At 42.5% G+C, this 16436-nt stretch overlaps 1 protein-coding gene across 13 annotated transcripts in view; it reads left to right on the top strand.

The window, feature by feature from the left end:
- LOC129698962 (abl interactor 2) overlaps positions 1-16436 on the top strand; it is a 97786-nt gene that overhangs the window by 41051 nt on the left and 40299 nt on the right. For all 13 annotated transcript variants that reach the window (XM_055638486.1, XM_055638482.1, XM_055638485.1 and 10 more), the window contains exon 3: positions 8044-8220. In XM_055638486.1, the coding sequence (XP_055494461.1) occupies positions 8044-8220 (177 nt within the window). The remainder of the gene's footprint in view (positions 1-8043; positions 8221-16436) is intronic.

The raw sequence follows: 16436 nt of genomic DNA, 5'->3' as shown, positions 1-16436 counted from the left end.
AGCGATCGAAGTGGGACCGGCCCCGCGAGGCTGTATGGCTCAAGCGACCACGTTAGGTAGTGCTTAGAGCATGGAGTCGCTTAGGTTGCACTTGCCGCATGGAGTCGCATGCTCGTGGGACAGACCCTTGAGGTTGAGTGTAAAATACAAGAGAAAACTTTCTAATGCATGTTCAATTTATTTAATCAAGGTATTTTTTTAGCCATGTACATTAATCTATATAATTAAAACCTTCTCATCAGTACTTTCTGGCAGCAAGGTTGAGTGACATAGTGCCATTACTGACTGACCTGGACCTTTTACCTTAAGTTGCATTTGAGAAGACGGTTGGTGTGACTGGGTACATGAGAATACTCAAACGTGCTGCAAGTCATAGGCCATAAACAGCAAAGGGACACCAAATTACTGTTTCGCTCACTTTGAAAGATTTGTTAGAATGAAGAAGATATAGATTCACTATTTCCATTATTTGGATTTGTCAAGAGTTTGTACTAAGCTCCATCTGTGTTGCTTTGGCAACGCTCTTCAGACTTGTGCCAGAATTAGTTGAAGAGGTGGCACCTCGTATCTCCATAGTAGCAGAAACAACTGAGAGTGTGATTCAGCCAATACTTGGATTCCTTGCCTTTATATCCCGTCTGGGCTGCAGCTCCCCCACTGTGATTGACTCTGACTGCTTCTCTATTCACAGGCAATGTCACTGGTTCTCTTCTCCCCCCTCATCTCTCAAATCCCATGTGCAAAATTTATCTGAACGTTACGTTTCTTTGGGTCATTACTGCCAGGTTTTCACTATTTAAAAAGTACTTATTGATTTTTTTTGATCTATGAATGGTGGAAATCTGAAATAAAAATGTAGATAATTGGAAATACTCAACAGGTCATGTAGCATCTGAAGAGAAAGAAACAGTTTAGGTGGATAATGTTTACCCATTACTTTTGTAATTAAATTCCACCATCAACATTGCTTACAATGCCAAGTATCTTATCTCTTATAATATTGGATGCATGGTTTTCGATCCCATTATCCAAGTCAATAATAAATGCAACGATTTATTGTCGGTCCCAATACACCCTTGGGTTTCTCAATAATTGCCCATTGCCAATTTGAATATTTGCTCATTCACCCTACTTGGTTGTCCATGGTCGGTAATTCTGAATGTGAACCCTGGCTGAATATCTTACCCTCCTATTTAATGAGCACAGAAGCTAATTGACCCTCCCCCTTTTAAAACTACAATGCGAATTCAACCCGAGACCTCATTTGTACAGCTTGTGCCACGCAGAGGTCACACTCGAGCTCCTCATTTTCAAATAGTCTGCATATGCCTATGAACAATCAGTGCAGGATAAGCCATCCGACTCCCACAGTTATCTAGATCTCCTCCACCCTGCCCCTTGCAAAGATGCTATCCTCTACTCTGAGTTTCTCTGTCTCTGCTGCATCTGCTCTCAAGGTGAGGGCATTCTAGGGCATCCCCTCTTGTCATTGATGGATCCCTTGCTTGTGTCTCCTCTGTGTCCTATGGTTCTTCTCATGCTCCCCCTCCCTACAGACCAAACAGAGTTCCAGGGTCCTCGTCTTTCACTCCACCAGCCTCCGCATCCAACAGGTTATTCTCTGACATTTCCATCACCTCCAACTTGATCCCACCATTAGTCACATCTTCCCATCCTTACCTCTTTGGACCTTCCGCAGAGACCGCTCCCTCTGAATCCTTAATTCTCTCATCCCTTCTCGCCCAAACCACCCCGTCTCAGGTTCTTTACCCCTACAATTGCAGGAGATGTAACACCTGTCCCTACACCTCCCTCCATTCTATTCTGGGACCCCAGCAGTCCTTCCAGGTGACACAGAGGTTCACATGCACTTCCTGTAACCTCATCTGCTGCTTCCGGAGTTCCCAATATGGCCTCCTGTACATAAGTGAGATCAAGTGTAGACGACAATCATTTCACTTGCGCTTGCACCACAGGACCTAGTAGATCTCCCGGTTGCTAACCATTTTAACTCTTCCCATTCCCATGCTGAGCTTTTTGTCCTGGGCAGTCTCTGTTGCCAGTGTGAGGCCACATGCAAACTGGAGGAACAGCAATTCATATGTCGCTTGGTTGGCTTAAAGCTGGACGGTATGAACATTGAATTCACTGATTTTAGGTAACTAAACAAAACATCTCCCCCCCCCCCCCGTGCCACACCACATCTATTTCTCCCCTCCCCTTCCATCTACATTTTTTCTTCTAGATTCACAATTCAACTCGAGAGTGTTTTATTGTCATATGTCCCAGATAGAACAATGAAATTCTTATTTGCAGCAGCAGAACAAAATATGTAAATATAGTACTCTGTAAACAATATAATAATGAGAAAAATAAAGTTCAATAGTTTAAGAAAGAAACTCTTTAGTCCTTTTGTCTCACCCTTTCACACAATGGGTGGTGGGTGTATGGAAGGAGCTGCCAGATGAGTTAGTTGAGGCAGGGACTATCCCAAACTTTAAGAAACAGTTAGACATGTACATGGATAGTACAGGTTCGTAGCGATATTGGCCGACCACGAGCAGGTGGGACATGTTGGCGTGTGTGAGCATGTTGGGCTGAAGGGCCTGTTTCTACTCTCTGACTCTGTGATCTTCTGTCTTCATGTGGGTAAAAGGCACTGCAGAGGCTGGTTTGAAAAAAAAAGATGCCTGTCATTTATGCATAAATCATCTGTCTGAACATGAGGCCCAACCAGAAACATCGCATATCCTTGTTCTCCAGAGATGCTGCCTGACTCACTGAGTTACTGCAGCACTTTGTGTCTTTATATCTTTTCATCTCTGACCCTAGTACAAACATCTGCTTATCAAAATGCCCTTTCACCTGTACCAGCCTATTACTTGCCAGGCTTTGTCCTTCTCTCCACTCTTCCTACTTTCTTTCCCCCACCCATCACCAGAATCAGACTGAGGAAGGCTCCTGACCTGAAACGTCACATGTCAGTAGATGGACATGTCTGTATTCTCCAGCGATACTGCCTGATCCAGCACTTTATCTTTTTTTGTAAACCAGCATCTACGGTTCTTTGTTTCTTCATACCTCTTACTGATTAACATTATGCTGACCTGTATCAGCTCTTCTTTGCTATTTTGTACCTATCTCCCTTGTTTTTATGGTACCTCAACGCCCATTGTTTTCAGCCTTTGCAGATCCACAATCTATTTTTACAGCCCTGCTACCTGCTGCCCTCTCGCCTTGAGACACTTTTATCTTGAACAATGGAAGTAGGAGATGTTATTAACGTGACTTGTTTACAGAAATACTCAAGTGGAACAAGGGGGAAAAAAGATAAAACTGATTCAATGTAAATTAATTTTGATAATTAGTAAAACTGACGGTCAAGCCAGATCTTACCTTTGACCACAAGTCCATCGGGCAGTGGTTAGCACAGAACATCCTGCAGGCAATGTCAAACAAAGACGATGGATCCTGTGGTGTGGTCCCCTGAACAGATTCCCCAGCTTGTCTGGCAAAATGCTTCATCAGAACTCCCCAACAAGCACCAAGATCGCTTGACTGGCAGTGAAAGGAGCCCTCCCAAACAGATCCTGCCTGCAGAATCTTGCTACCAATGCACGCTGCCCTCAGGATGGCTGCTACGAAGAAATGGTTGCCCACCTCTTTGCAGAGTATGGGTTTGCAAAGAAGGCCTGGAGAATAATCCGGGTCCTTGTCAAGGTTCATCCTGAACAGCTCTGTAGTAGAGGACTCTCTGATCTATGGCCTGTTCCTGTGGACATTTGGAGACGGACATCAAATGCTGCTGGAAGATAATCGACTTGGTGAAAGACGCTCTTTGGTCTGCCCGGAACTTGGCCTTCCATCAGAGCGATATGTCAGTTTTGTCTTTGTCTCAACCCGATAAGTAGATGCAACAGTAATCTGCTTCGGTCCCTGCAGCAAGAGCTAGCAAGCAATGGGTTATGATCCAGGTTGTATAGCCAGATGGTGGGTGAAAGAGCTAATAATCAAATCTAATAGTCAAATCTAAAATGGAGTCGTTATTCTACAAAAGCATGATCTAGTTGAACAAAAAAATGGCTCGGTGCCTAGTCTGAATGACTTTGTAAATTGAATGAACACAATATGAAGGACAGTTTGTCTTTTCAATAACGATATTAAGATGGCAGCCTGCAGTAATAACATTTGCTTAATTCAAGGCCATAAAGAAGCCAAGATTGAAAAAATAGCTGACACTCCAGAGATAAGTAATAACTTGTTATTGGATGAGCTCGATTTGGACCCAGCCTTCCTATCTTCTGAAAGACTGCAGAATCTTTCAGTCATGCCATATTCAGACTTGGTAGGAGTGTTTTACTGATAAGAAAAATATATAATTGTGCTAACTCTTCTTTGTTCTGTGAGTGGGAGCCCGAGAAGTACAGAGCAACGTTTGTGCTCATTGTAGATCTTTTGCCAATTAAAGATTGCCATAATTTTACCTTTAACAGTTTTTGTTGCTATCTGCTTTTAAGAAACAAACTTTGACAGTGGGTGCAGGTATCGTCACAAAATGTAAGTGTCTGTGCATGCACTTGAATCTCCAAGGCATACAAGGCTACGGATCAAATGTTGATAAATGAGATTCCTGCAGATGGGTGAAATGGTTGGAAATGGGGCCGAGGGGCCTGTTTTCGCATTGCACGATTGTATGACATCCAGCATTTGGGGAGAGAGAAATAGCATTAATGTTAGGATGAAAAGACATCAACCTGAAATATTAACTGTTTGTCTGCAAGAATATTGCTTGACCTACTTAGTCTTTATATCAATTTCTGCTTTTAATAGAAGTGTCGTTTGTATCAACCTTAATGGACAAGAAAGGGTGGCACCAGCAGTGGGAATGACAGAGAAAGGCAGGAAGATTGTATGCCATACATCCAATTTGAATAATCTCAAAATGAAGAGAAATGATTGAGAAATGTTGCTCTGGAATAAACTGCAAATTTTTTTTTTTAAATGTCCTGATGACAGCTATGACAAATCCAAACTTTTTTTGAACAACGGTTTTGGGAAGGAATAGTGGTTTGTATCTCCAATATTAATGAATACAAGAAGCACAAGCTGCACACTCAGATCCCGTGCTTAATGATTAGATAATGTTTCACAGCCCAGTTCTTCCAATCATCCAGTCTTTCTGACTGTTTCTGCTCCCTGCTTGTGATCTTCCAGATTTCCAACCTGTGGATTCAAACATACTATTGCATCACCAAACTGAAAAGTAAATTAGTCCCTGAAGTTGTTTAATATGAAATGGCTAATTTAGCCCTTTGATGTTCAGATAAGAGGAAAACATGATCTGTTTTAAAGGCAATTTCACAAATAATTTTATGTTGTCATGCTTGGAATGCATATCTTTGTTCACAAGTACTAACAGCATCTGCTTCTTTGTTTAACCTTCAAGATTTGCTTTCGTCCGTTCTATGATTTTCTTGGTTTTAGCAACCCTGTCTGTGCAAACTCTACCTCCTTTCCTGTGCTCACCCTCCCCACCTCCTGTCTGCACCACGCCTGTACGAATTCGTATCTGCTCATTTACAATCTAACTCATTTTTATTGACATCTATTCCTCTCACGATTTTGACATCTATTCCTCTCCCTCATTCTCCATGTGAAGTGATGGTACCTCTAACTTCTGTCACCAGTCAAAGTGTGGATCTAATTACTGATTTAAGTGAAATATATTTCAATTTGGAAGAAGAGTGCTGGTGAACAGAGCACCTGCCCAGCACTAAGAGCAGAGTACATTAAGTTAGATGGAGCCTACAGCAGAGAAACAGGGCATACTTTGCTGCTTATTATCCTGAACATAAATCACTTTGAACCCCTTCATTCAATTCCCTTGGACACTTTCTGATGTTCCCTTCTACATCATACTCAGTTATAGCGTTGTATGTAAGGCATCTTTGAAATTTGGCACATCTCCTGCTTGTAATATTTTTTATATTCATACTTTTTGGGCCAAGAGGTTTCTCTTGAATTTTCAGTTTGAGTGACTATTTTATAGTTTTGGCTCTGTCTTCATCTTTCCATAAGTGGAACCTTTTCTCCATATTTGCTGTATGTGAAGTCATTTGTTAATTGATCATGCCCATTATTTCTGGGGACAAGAAATTCCTTGGAAGTTCTTTGAAAGTGGTGTCGTAGGTAGATAGGTTGGTCAAAAAGGCTTTTGACCATCAGTCTGGCCATCACTTTGGCCTTCATTAGTTAGAGTATTGAGTACAGCGGTTGAGGGGGGGGTGGAGTGGGGTCATGTTCAGTTCTGGACACCATATTGTGTTCAGTTCTGGGCACTATGTTATCATAAAGATGTTGTCAAGCTCGGAAGGGTGAAGAGAAGATTTATGAGGATATTGCCAGGACTCGAGGATTGGATTCTGTTCATTGGAGCGCAGGAGGATGTGGGGTGCGCTTGATGGTGTAGAAAATCATGAGAGGAATAGGACGGGTAAATGCACAGTCTCTTACCCAGAGTAGGGAAAGTGAGAACCAGAGGACGTATGTTTAAGGTGTGGGGGAAAAAAATTAATAGGAACCCGAGGGGTAACTTTTTTCACACAAATGGTGGTGGGTATATGGAACGAGATGCTGGACAAGATAGTTGAGGCAGGTACTTTTGCAATGTTTAAGAAACATTTAGACAGGCACATGGATAGGATTGGTTTAGAGGTATATGAACCAAACGCAGGCAGATGGGACCTGTATAGATGTTGGTGTTGGCAAGTTGGGCGATGGGCCTGTTTTCATGCTGTATGGGAGGGGGGATTGTGGAGAGAGAGAGGTGTGTGGGCGAAGGGAGTGAGCTCGGAGAAAAGACGGGGTAAGAGCCATGGGGAGAAGGGGGGCATCGGGAGGGGGGGGAGGGGGAGGAGCCAGCGAGGGGGACCAGAGGCGTAGTGGCTGGAATTGGCCGTGCGATGTGGACTCACAGCGGGTGCTGGTCGCTGGTCGCTGGCCGTTCTCCTTCGCTCTACTTTCCGTTTGGCGACATCTCCGACTCGGGGCTGGGTCTCCCACACCGGGCTGGTGTGACCTGTTATATTAGGTCACACCAGGCAGAGGTTCATTTGAGATGGCTTTGCCTTCAGAAAGAAGGAAAGGTGTGTGGTTTTGTTTTCATTTTTATTTAGTTTAATATTTTCAGTGGTTAAGTAATTTTAATTATTGTCTTCAAATATTGATATTTCTAAAATAGTTTACATCAATTTCATTACATTTAGTCATTTTTAAATATTGCTGATCAGCAGTTCTACCCCCAGCTTTGCCTAGAAAGGAAATCTAGAAACCCTAGAAAGAAATGTTCTAGAAATGTGGCCTTGTTACTACATTTCCTATGGCTTGGCTATCCTTTGGACATTCCCGAATCCATAGTCCTGGCAAGATTCCAATATACATCCATAACCATGTAAGTATGGGTGTGGTGAGAACACAGGCAACGGCTATGGACAGAATGATAATGAAAAGAAAATCAGTGACTGAAATCCAGCACAAAATTAATTGTTACGTCGAAGTATGTGGGTTAATAACTTATAGCAGCAAAAACTTGTTGGGATCTTTTATTTATCAAATTAGAATGAGTTCTCCAACTAAACAACGGGGGATTGTTGAGATATTTCAGTTGATGTCTGTGCATATTTTCAAGATGCGTTGAACAGTGTTCAACCTAGTACACTAATGTCTATATCTCTCATTTCCCTTATCCCTCACCAGTCTGAAGGAGGGTCTCGTCCCAAAACATCACCCATTCCTTCTTTCCAGAGATGCTGTCTGTCCCGCTGAGTTACTTCAGCTTTTTGTATCTATCTTTGGTTTAAATCAGCATCTGCAGTTCCTTCTGACACTAATAAGTAAAATTGGATCTCTTGACATGCTTGCCTGCATTGCGAGGCTTGGTTGTATTGGGTATATTATTTTTTTGTGACTCATGCCTATTATGTTGTACCGTAAATTGTGATAAATTTACCAAATATTGTAACATTGTTAATGTTTACATTACAGACTGTGGACATACACAAGGAAAAAGTTGCCAGAAGAGAAATTGGTATCTTGACGACCAACAAAAACACCTCCAGGACACATAAAATTATTGCCCCATCCAACCCTGAGAGGCCTGTTAGATACATCAGGAAGCCGATTGATTACGCCATCTTGGATGACATCGGTCATGGAGTGAAGGTATGCTTTGTAGAACTGGGAACTGATCAAACAGCTCTGTACTGGAGGCAGGGTGACTAACTGCTTAGGGAGAAATTAATTCAATAATCCATTATGGCAGGCACAGTATATTGGGGCAGTTACATATTGATTCTTTAAAACTAGAAGCAACTGGAAAAGTTAAATTGAGATTGATTTCTAATTCAATCCTTTGTACACTTACAAAATACAAAATACTTACTGAAAATAAATTTTGATTCTTGCACAAAACATGGTCTCATCTTCCATAAAGTTCAATTTAAAAAAAGCTTTTAAATATCTTTAGCAGTCGTATTAAACGGGGTGGCAAATTCAAAGAGCTAGTTATTCTGTAAAATACTGTCGATTGTTTTTTTTTGTTATAGCAATTAGAGGTGTCTCCATCTAATGTATATTGATTGTATATTAAGGTGAAAGGAGCAAATCATGCTCTCTATATCAGTTGCTCCGTGTTGCATCAAGCTATATGTTTTACATCGCCTCTGACCTGCAAACACTGGAAATAGTCGATGAAAAATTTGGAGCCCACCTTCCCCCGTAGCTAATCGAGGTAAGCCTTTGACAGTGGGAGATCTGAAACAGATCCCTCTGTAGGTAAGATATATAGCACAGAAGGAACATAAACCCGGGTCTGAATAATCTGTAATGATTGAGTCTCAATGTTGCTCTCTTCTGGAGCACAGGGGATCTGATTACAGAAAAAGAAAATAATAGCATTCATGTTTTAAATTTGTGTCTCGTGACAGCTTCCGGAGATGTTTGCATGTTTAAACCTCTGGCAAGGGCAAAATTGTACTTGGCAGAATTGCCCCAGGGTCAAATATCATTATGGCCTGTGGGACTGTACCCAATCAAGCCATTCTTACGAATGGATATGTCAAGGATTGCGATTTGAGTAAAAGGCATCTGGTGCCCTGTGGAACTGTACCCAATCAAGGCATTCTTAAGAAGGGAAGAGTTAAAATGTAGAGTGCTGGGAAGAGTGACTGAAGGGGAAGTAAGTAAGAGAATATCAAGGAAATCTCCTTGGGTTAAATATCAAAAAACAATTTTCTCCGTAGATGAATCTTTAACAAGAGGAAACAATCCTATAACCAGAATAAAATCAGAACAAAACTTTTTGTTTAAAGTGGTTTGAAAAAGTAATCCTCTTTCCCAAAAGACGGTGGATGGTTCCTTAATTCAAATTTTTAAAATTGAGTTAGGAGGTTTATTAGATGATGGAAGCTATGCTGCAAGTACAGGAAAATGGCACCAAGAAATTGATCAGTGCATTTTCATTCAGATGATTGACTTTCTTATTATTCTGTGAGCCTGAGGGAGGAAGCATGTAAAAGCAGTTAAAGAAATCCTGCATGCGTGGTTGCTTTCTTTGATGGGCTGCTAAAAAGTATCTGCCTATGCATTTTTTAAGCATATACCGAGAGTTTTTCTGAAATTTATTCTTTTGCTGTTTGTAAGAAATTTGTGGGAGTTATACTCTGATCTTAATAGGGGATAATGAACTAAAAGCCGACACTTCTGGAAGACTTTGATATTTGCAATACTTACTTGTGATGTGGGTTAGGAAGCATGGGTGTGGTGAGCAGATCACTGGATAGGTAAACAACATCCATAAGCCACATCCATCATCTTTGACATAGTAAAATGTCTCATGGCATTTAATAGGAAAAATGACAACATTTGACACAGGACCACAGGAGGAGATATTCAATTGCAACCAAATTGCTGGTTAGAGAAATTAGTTTTAAAGATTGTTGAGACGGAGATAGATACATAGAAGAGGTTTCCAGGTTTGACAGAATTTGGCAGTTGAAGAGCTGCATCAGTGTCGATATATGCAGAACTCCAGGGAGAGTGCAGATGTTGTGAGCTGTGATTCTCTGATTTATGAGTTGAAAAAATGAGTATTATTCCAACCAGCATGCTAGTGGGGAAAGTATTCGTGTAGTATGGGATGAATATCTATGTTACTCTGTCAAAGTCTGTGGAGGGATATCCACAGGTTGGCATTTGCAGCCTAGACAAGGAATATTTCTGTTCTGCAGCAAAAAACATTACCTAATAGCTTTGTATGCACAGTCACTGCTTTGTAGCATAATATTAGACAAGGATCCAGGTTCTGTATCCAACTTGTTAACAACCTGTATTCTGAGCTACAACCTGTGATGCATAGGAAGCAGAGACAGCCAAGAGTGGAATTCCCCATTGTTTCTTAATGGGCTCTTGAGGAAAGTGAGTAGTTGGATATCATATCAGGACATGTTCCCATCAAGTCCATCTGAGTGTTCGCTAACCAAAAACCTTGGATGAACCATGAGGTTTGAAATCTACTGAGGACCAGATCCCGGCCATTAAAGTCTAGCGATACAGAGTCGTATAAGAAGTCCAACTATGACCTTAATAAGCAAAGAGACGCTTTTGGTTTAAACTAGAGAATGAGACAGTCATTCAATAGTTGTGGCAGGCTTACATCTTAATACTTCCTATATGGTGAAACTAAATAGTAGCTTAAGTGAGAGCTTCCAGACAAACCCAATGCTTTCTACTCTCACTTCACTCGCTTCAAAAAGGAGAGCAACAGTGTATCCTTGGCCTCCAGCGACCCTCTAAGCTCAGTCACTGAGTATGGTGTCAGAATACAATACAATACAATAACGGTTTATTTGTCACATTGCACATAAAGTGCAAGTGAAATGAATATGTCAGCAGTGGTACAATGATAAAGAACACACACAAAAACACTCAGCAAAATCAATAACCCCACTCTCACCATCGACGGCACCACTGTCTCCCCATCTCCCCAGGCCCGCAACCTTGGCGTGATCTTTGATTCCACCCTCTCCCTTGAGCCTCACATCCGCCATGTCATTAAAACCTCCTTCTTTCATCTCCGCAACATCGCCAAACTCAGACCCTCTCTCACACCACCCGCTGCTGAAAGACTCAGCCATGACTTCATCTCCTCCCGACTGGACTATTGCAACTCACTTCTCCTTGGCATCAGCTCCACCTACATCAACCGACTCCAATTGGTCCAGAACGCAGCCGCCCGACTCATCACCCACACCAAATCCTGGCATCACATCACTCCAGTCCTCAAACAACTTCACTGGTTTCCCATCTCCCACCGGATCACCTACAAAATCCTGATCCTCACCTGCAAAGCCCTCCACCATCTGGCCCCCACATATCTCACTGACCTCCTCTCCCCCTACCAACCCTCAAGGTCCCTCAGATCCACATCAGCCGGTCTCCTCTCCATCCACAAGTCCAACAGAGACTCTTGAAATGCGCCCATAAATAAAATTTATTATTATTATTATTAATAAAAATTTAACATAAACATCCACCACAGCATTCATCACTGTGGTGGAAGGCACACAATTTGGCCAGTCCTCCTCCATTTCCCCCCGTGGTCGGGACCTCAACCCTCCGCAGCCGTTGCCGCGGGCGTCTAGATGGTAAAAGGACAAGGTATAAGTCCAGGATCGGCTCTTCCCCACCGGAGACCGCGGCTTTAAGTTGGCGTAGGCCGCAGGCCGGCGGTCGAGGTTTAAAGTTCCCGCCGCGCCGTAGCCAGAAGCACCGCAGACCGCAGGGCCGGCGGTCGAAGCTCCCCTCCAGGGGTGATGGTAAGTCGCCACCGCGCCCGCGGTAGAAGTTGGCCGTGGGCCGGCCGTGATGGCTTCTTCCCCCGGGTCCCCCATGAGGGATCCCGGGCTGTAGACGCTGCGCCAGCTGGAGCTGTGTAGATCGCGCGCGGCTTCAGGCTGCCGGCTGCCCCGGGCCAGCGAAACGGAGCGCTCCCCTCCAGCGAGCCCCAGTGAGGGCTCACCCACTCCACGTCGAGAGTCCACGCTGCGCCCACCGCTGAAGCCCCGGGTGCGTCTCCGGGAAAGGCCGCGCCGATCCTTGCTGTTAGGCCACGGGGGAGGCGACCTGGAAAAAGTTGCCTCTCCATGGAGGAGGCGGCCAAAACGGTTTCCCCCACACCAGCCCCCACACAAAACACACAAAGAAACATTAAATACATACTTTAAAACATACTAAAAAAAAAGTTGGAAAAACAAACACGCTGCTCACAGGGCTGCCGCCATTGCAGCGCCCCCGCCGATATCATTCATGAGGGTGAACCCCTGGAAACTATCCAACTCTGGTAATGTACCTGGCCACGTTCTTAAAATCTGGGCTGACATCTTCAACTTCTCATTACTGAGATCCGAGGTTCCCACCTGCTTTAAAAGGACATTAATAATACCGGTGCGTGAGAAAAGTAAGATGACGTGCCTCGACGACTACCAACTGTGGCACTGGCATCCGTGATGGAGTGCTTTGAGCGGTTGGTTAGCAAGGACCTGGACCCACTACAATTCATCTACAGCCACAATAAATCAATAGGGAATGTGATCTTGCTGACTCCAAACTTTGCACTGACCACCTGGCCAATAAGAACACGTAGGTCAGGCTGTTGTTCATCGTCTACAGCTCAGTGTTCAGTACCGTCATCCACTCCAGGCTTATCAAACTCCGAGAACTGGGATTTTGCTCATCACTATGTATTTTGGTTCTTTGATTTCCTTGACCAAAATCAGTATGAATTGGCAAAAGACACTTTCAAAGAAATATAGAAAATAGGTGCAGGAGTAGGCCATTCGGCCCTTCGAGCCTGCACCGACATTCAGTATGATCATGGCAGATCATCCAACTCAGTATCCCATCGCTGCCTTCTCTCCATACCCCCTGATCCCTTTATCCACAAGGGCCACATCGAACTCCCTCTTAAATATAACCAATGAACTGGCCTCAAATACCTTCTGTGGCAGAGAATTCCACAGATTCACCACTCTCTGTATAAAAAATGATTTTCTCATCTCGGTCCTAAAAGACTTCCCTCGTATCCTTAAACTGTGACCCCTAGTTCTGGACTTCCCCAACATCAGGAATAATCTTCCTGCATCTAGCTTGTCCAACCCCTTAAGAATTTTGTAAGTTTCTATAAGATCCCCCCTCATTCTTCTAAATTCTAGCGTGTACAAGCCGAGTCTATCCAGTCTTTCTTCATATGAAAGTCCTGCCATCCCAGGAATCAGTCTGGTGAACCTTCTCTGTACTCCCTCTATGGCAAGAATGTCTTTCCGATAACCTTCCGAATTTCTTTTTGATAACCATCAATGGGGGACCACCTCAAGTATGTGTGCCCTGTCCCTTGCTCTACGCTCTCTATTACCCATGACTATGTAGCCAGGCACAACTCCAACGCTATATTTAAATTCACTGCGATACCACCATCGTTTTGGACAAATAATGGGTAATGACGAGTAAGATTAAAACGTACATCAACCCCTATATAGAAATATTTGATTGGATGGTGCCAGAACAATCTTTCTCTCAACATTAGCAGGACCAAAGAGATGGACACTACATAGCACTAACCTCAGCAACTATAATCCGTTTTGGACTGTCTTTGTTTGCACTAAAGGTTTCATTTTTTGCACTATTATGGTTACCGTAACATTTATTCGATTTTTTATTATGTTTTACGTGTGCAATTGCATTTTATGGGCATGTTTGTATGCATCAAATAATAATTACATTGTTGGTACATAAGACAATTAAACAGTCTTGTGTTTTACAATTAAATCTTCAACAATTTGAGATTGCTGCCTTGGTTCTCAAATACCTAGTCAAATGTATCAGGATTTACATTATGTAAATGAGGAAAACTGGTTTAGTGATTAGTTGATCTGGCTTGCTTCTTGGGGAAAGCAGCTTTTGCACCATGATTTTGAAACAATTTCAATTCAAATTGGCAACTGCATTAAAGTAGCATGTGACATTTTTGCAATTGGGATACACTAGAAAATTATTTTAATTATTTAGAGAGCTGATTCAAAGCAGTAATGTCTTACAGTCCATTAATCAACTTTTAGATACATTAATTTTCTGGTTACATATAGTCAGTCTGAGACATCTCCCACAGAAAGGTGCTCATAGATTTATGAATATCTTGAGATCTCAAGATTATAGTTTATTCTGCCTGGTGTTGAGTGTCATCTACTGGTAGACCTGTAAATTGTAATTAAATCAGGTAAAGCTGAAATAAGTCATTCGTCCCAGATGGAAATGAAATGTATGGCATAGAATGGATATTCTGCATGGCTGAGAATGTTTCTGAAGAAGGTAGATTCAGTCTGAGCCAAAGATAGACACAATGCTGGAGAGAAGGAATGGGTGATGTTTCGGGTCGAGACCCTTCTTCAGACTGATGTCGGGGAGTGGGTGGTGCATAGATAAGGAAGTATATAGATAAGGAAATGTAAGGTATGAAAACAGGGTAAAGGGAATGGAGACAAAGGGAAATATAGAATAGATTGTTGGTTACGAGAAGGTAACAACAAAGCAGATAAAATGTAAGGTAGGTAAAGCCAGTAAAGTAGGTAAGCCAGATAGATTGCCTATGAATGGGTTCAACAGCCTTGCGTGGGGATTTGGAGAGGGTTTAAACTAATTTAGCAAGGGTCACAATAGGAATATTGTCGAGGGTGAAGAACAGACTTACTTATATGGATGGAAAACTATGTCTCCAGGCTTCATAGATGGTGGAAATAGAGGACTGGATATCTAGATAAATCAGAGAAGTGTAAAAAATAATGGGGATAATAATAATTGGAATTTCAATTTATCCAACATTATCTGACATTGCCTTAATGTCAAATACCAATAGCAATCAGAATTTTCAGGTAGACAAAAGTGCTGGAGAAACTCAGCAGGTGAGGCAGCATCTATGGAGCGAAGGAAATAGGCCTTTTAGAATTAGAATTTTCATCTGCTCAGGAGAGCTTTTTGAACCAATATAGGTAAGAGCCTGTGAGGGAAGGGACAATACTCAATCTAATATTTGGGAATATTGGTGCTGGTTTTAGTATGTTAGAAAAAGACCAGGCAAAATTAACTAGAAGCAGCCAATTGCAGGGACGTGTACAAGTGACCAGCGGAAAGCATTAAAAATGAGGGAGTTCAGTGTTGATGTGTTCTCGTGATGAATGGCTAAGGAATAAAGAACCTCAGATTTCTTGGCATATTAGGGGGGGGGGGGGGGGGGGGCTCAACAAACGATGAGGAGAGCAAAGATGGTCACAAAATGACACCGGTAGGCAAGGTTAAGGAAAATCCCGGCGCATATGATATTGAGGGCAAGATAATAACCAGTGAAAGGGTTGGACTTATTGGGGCCAAAGTGGCAGTTTGTGCTTGGAACCGGAGGATGTGCATGTGGTGTGTATCAGGCTGAAGAAGGGTCCAAACCCAAATATTGAATATTAATCTAGCCTATAAACAACCTCCCTTTTTCCCTCTTTTTTAATCAATTGTCAGGTTTTGCCCCACCCCTATCCCTCTTAACTGCCTTTCTCCCCTCTATTCCCTCAGTCTGAAGGAAGGTCCCAACCTGAAACATCGTCTGTCTATTTTCCTCCATAGACTCTGCCTGACCCACTAAGTTCCTTCAGAATTTCATTTCTTTGCTTTGTTTCCAGGTTCTGCAGTTTTGTGTCTTAATTCATAGAATGTGTTGTGTCGAAGGTTCATCTAAATCACGTATTCAATGTGAGATTAATAATGATTTTTTTAAGGGGGTTGAATTGAAAGTGTAGCAGCTGTTAGAAGTATTTTTTTAATATTTTCTCTTCTGGCTTAAACATGCTATTTATGGGTACAGTCTGCAGGCAATTAGTCACTTTTAATGTGCCTGTTTATGGAGGGAATGTGAGGCTCTTTGACTCGTCCACAACACCAGAAAAAGTTTGTTGGATTTTACCAGTTGAATGCACATGGACTTTCGAGGTTGGATCGCTAAGAACTGACCTTTCTCCCAGGAGGCTGAGCTCAGTTACAATTGCATTAATCTGCTGGTTTGTGACCAAATAACTTCTCGACATCTGGGCACAGATGAACCCACGTCCTTTTACCATCTGGCCTTTGGGAAGATCCCCCATATTCAGATAGTGGTTCCTGTGCTCCTAGTATTTGGGAAGTTTAGAGGTATAATGTTTGGATGAATCAAACCTTTATGTGTTTACAACTGTGTGGAACAGATAGTACCTTGAGAATTGCACATTTAAATGCCTGGTCAGAGCTTTGCCAGACTCCCACTCCCACAAACTTGTGGAACAAAGACATTTGCACATGTGCTTGTC

This window comes from Leucoraja erinacea, chromosome 7, assembly GCF_028641065.1.
Source record: "Leucoraja erinacea ecotype New England chromosome 7, Leri_hhj_1, whole genome shotgun sequence".
Lineage (NCBI taxonomy): Eukaryota > Metazoa > Chordata > Chondrichthyes > Rajiformes > Rajidae > Leucoraja > Leucoraja erinaceus.
This window is presented reverse-complemented; position numbering and strand designations above follow the sequence as displayed.